Genomic DNA, 2,500 nt, shown 5'->3' on the forward strand with positions numbered 1-2,500 from the left:
AGGCCTAGAAGCCATGGTTTGTGACCTGCGTTTTAAGATGTTGGGTCCTGGGATTAATCTTAAGATCTAAGAAGCTAGGAATAAGCAACTATGTTCTGGGCTGGACGGCTACAACCTGGAGCCCAGAACCTCAGATCTGAGAAGAAGAGACATCTTTCTGATGTGAGCGAAGATCAACTGGTCAAAGATTTATGACTATGATCTCGAGCCTTTGAATCCTGACCACGGAAATTACAGTCAGATCCAGCTTTGGAGCATCTGCGTCTCAGGAGTACAGATGTATCAGATGAGAAGTCTCTCATCAACTGTGCTACGTTTCCTGTTTTGTACTCTGTTTGTACTGCCGGAGAGCCTGAAGGAAGACCTGCTTGACCTGGCTGATCATGGTGCTGTAGAGCTGCAGGTCCTCCTCTTTAGCCTTCAAGACTTGGTTTAGAGATAACCTCTGAACGTCCAGCTCCTCCTGCTGGGCAGCAAATCTACAAGCATATGAGAAGGTCAGTTTAGCTGCAGATCATTTTCAGGTAAAATGCCACTTGACAAAGCAGGAGTGATGAGAGAACGGAGTGTGTACTCACTGTAAGTTGAGTTCGCTGATCTGATCGTCGTTCTTCGGCTCTAAATCTCTTCTGGGTGAAAGACCGTCCAGTTTCTCAGACACGTTTACGCTCCCTGCATTAAACACAAACCACGTAAACACCTAGCAACTGCTACACCTGGAAACACCTGTACTGCAGTGAAGTTACCTGTCCTGCTACGATTGACTTTTTGTGCTTTTTCATGATCGAGTTTTAGCCTCTCCAGACGACGCTCCAGAATCACACAGCGGCGACGCTCATCCCAAAACTTCTGCTCGACCTCACTGAACTTTTGCATCGCCTCTGTTTCTCTGGAAGGAAACAGTGAGGTGAGTCAAGTAGATGTTTTTTGTGTGAATTCAAAATGCTTCCAACACGCCGTTCTTCAGCATACCTCCTCTGTTGTACTTTAGCGAGCTCCAGCAGGCGGTCCCGCTCCACATTAGCCGCCTGACACATCGCTTTAAACTCGGAGCACTGAAGCTGCCGAGCAGCACATGCGGAACACCAGGCCTCTGGCTGCTCTCTGGCAAAATGCACAAAACATACACAAAGATTACTAGAAGAAAATCAAGCAGCTTCACAGAAAAGTCGCAGAAACCAATCACAAATGGTGATGTGCAATAGCTGGCAAAGGAATGTATGGACTGGTGTGAAGCTTATGAAGCTTATCTCTGGCTTCAAGAACAGCAGTGAGCAAACTAATCCAAGTAGAGATAGAGCAAATCCAGTAGTCAATATTATTGCCACGTAAGAACCTAGCAAGAACATTACAAAGATGTCACCTCTAGACAAGCTGGAATAGACGGCCTACACAAACAACAGCACGGTCAGAGAGGAGGTTCAGTGTGCTCCTCTAAACCTGGTGAAAGAAAACTGTTATAAGCCACAAAACCAGACTGCATCAAAGGTCTTTAATGGATGTGTAGATCATCTCTGTGACAGTTAATCTTGGGAAAGGTGAGGTACACGCTGGAAGTAACTACAGACCATGTGCATTAGCTAACTGCATTAATACCTGATACACCACCTACTTTAAACCTAAGGTTGGCCCAATACTGGACCATAGCACTGGCCATCACCGGTCCAAGTCAGTGTAGATATACACTGATCAGAACAACATTATGAGCACCTGTTTAATATCGTGTAGAACATTAACAGCATGAACTTCTTCAGCAGTTGGATCGGACCACTAGGACCAGCCTTCGCTCCCCACGTGATCCTTGTCCCCCACAACCCTGTCGCCGGTTCACCACTGTTCCCTCCTTCTGACCACTGCAGACCAGGAACATCCCACAAGAGCTGCGGTTTTGGAGATGCTCTAACCCAGTCGTCTAGACGTCACAATTTGCCAAACTCGCTCAAATTCTTACGCTCGACCATTTTTCCTTCTAACATCAACTTTAATGACAAAATGTTCACTTGCTGCCTAATAAATAAATCTACTCGCTGACAGGTGCCATGATGAAGATCATCAGTGTTTTTCACTTCATACCCCACACCTTCCGTTAACCCCTCATCATGCAGGAAAGCACTTTCAGCTCCAGACCTTCCAGTCCAAACTCATCACTACCATAGAAACACCAGCAGAGGTTCAGATTGCAGAGATGATGTTAGTAACTGACCTGAGATCGGTGGTGCTTCCAGGAGACAGAGCCCGAGACGACTCGACAAGTTTGTGTCCCATTTTTGAGACCGAACTGCAAAATGACAGAGAAAACAAACCAATTCAAATAATGAAACATGGTCACTGATGTGTGTGTGTGTGTGTGTGTGTGTGTGTGTGTGTGTGTGTGTGTGTAGATTCAAGGGTTGTCCCTATAGAGAATCATGTGAGACCTGGCAGAGTCGGGCCTCCTGTCTCCTTCCTCTTTGACCGTCAGGTAGGCATGGTTGATCTTCACCTCTGTGTGTCTGGCCTC

General features: G+C 46.4%; 2 protein-coding genes across 4 annotated transcripts in view; one reads left to right on the forward strand and one right to left on the reverse strand.

The window, feature by feature from the left end:
- The window catches only part of LOC310725889 (uncharacterized protein), a 537,758-nt gene that overhangs the window by 400,551 nt on the left and 134,707 nt on the right, over positions 1 to 2,500 (forward strand). The window lies entirely within an intron of this gene.
- ccdc13 (coiled-coil domain containing 13) overlaps positions 1 to 2,500 on the reverse strand; it is a 16,728-nt gene that overhangs the window by 715 nt on the left and 13,513 nt on the right. For all 3 annotated transcript variants that reach the window (XM_083540974.1, XM_083540976.1, XM_083540975.1), the window contains 6 exons: positions 2,418 to 2,500; positions 2,204 to 2,278; positions 973 to 1,104; positions 747 to 889; positions 579 to 672; positions 1 to 479 (listed from right to left, as the gene is read on the reverse strand). The exon at positions 1 to 479 is cut by the window's left edge and continues 715 nt beyond it; the exon at positions 2,418 to 2,500 is cut by the window's right edge and continues 6 nt beyond it. In XM_083540974.1, the coding sequence (XP_083397100.1) occupies positions 311 to 479; positions 579 to 672; positions 747 to 889; positions 973 to 1,104; positions 2,204 to 2,278; positions 2,418 to 2,500 (696 nt within the window). In that variant the 3' untranslated portion in view covers positions 1 to 310. The remainder of the gene's footprint in view (positions 480 to 578; positions 673 to 746; positions 890 to 972; positions 1,105 to 2,203; positions 2,279 to 2,417) is intronic.

The sequence above is a fragment of the Silurus aristotelis genome (assembly GCF_946808225.1).
Source record: "Silurus aristotelis genome assembly, chromosome: 5".
NCBI classification, from domain to species: domain Eukaryota; kingdom Metazoa; phylum Chordata; class Actinopteri; order Siluriformes; family Siluridae; genus Silurus; species Silurus aristotelis.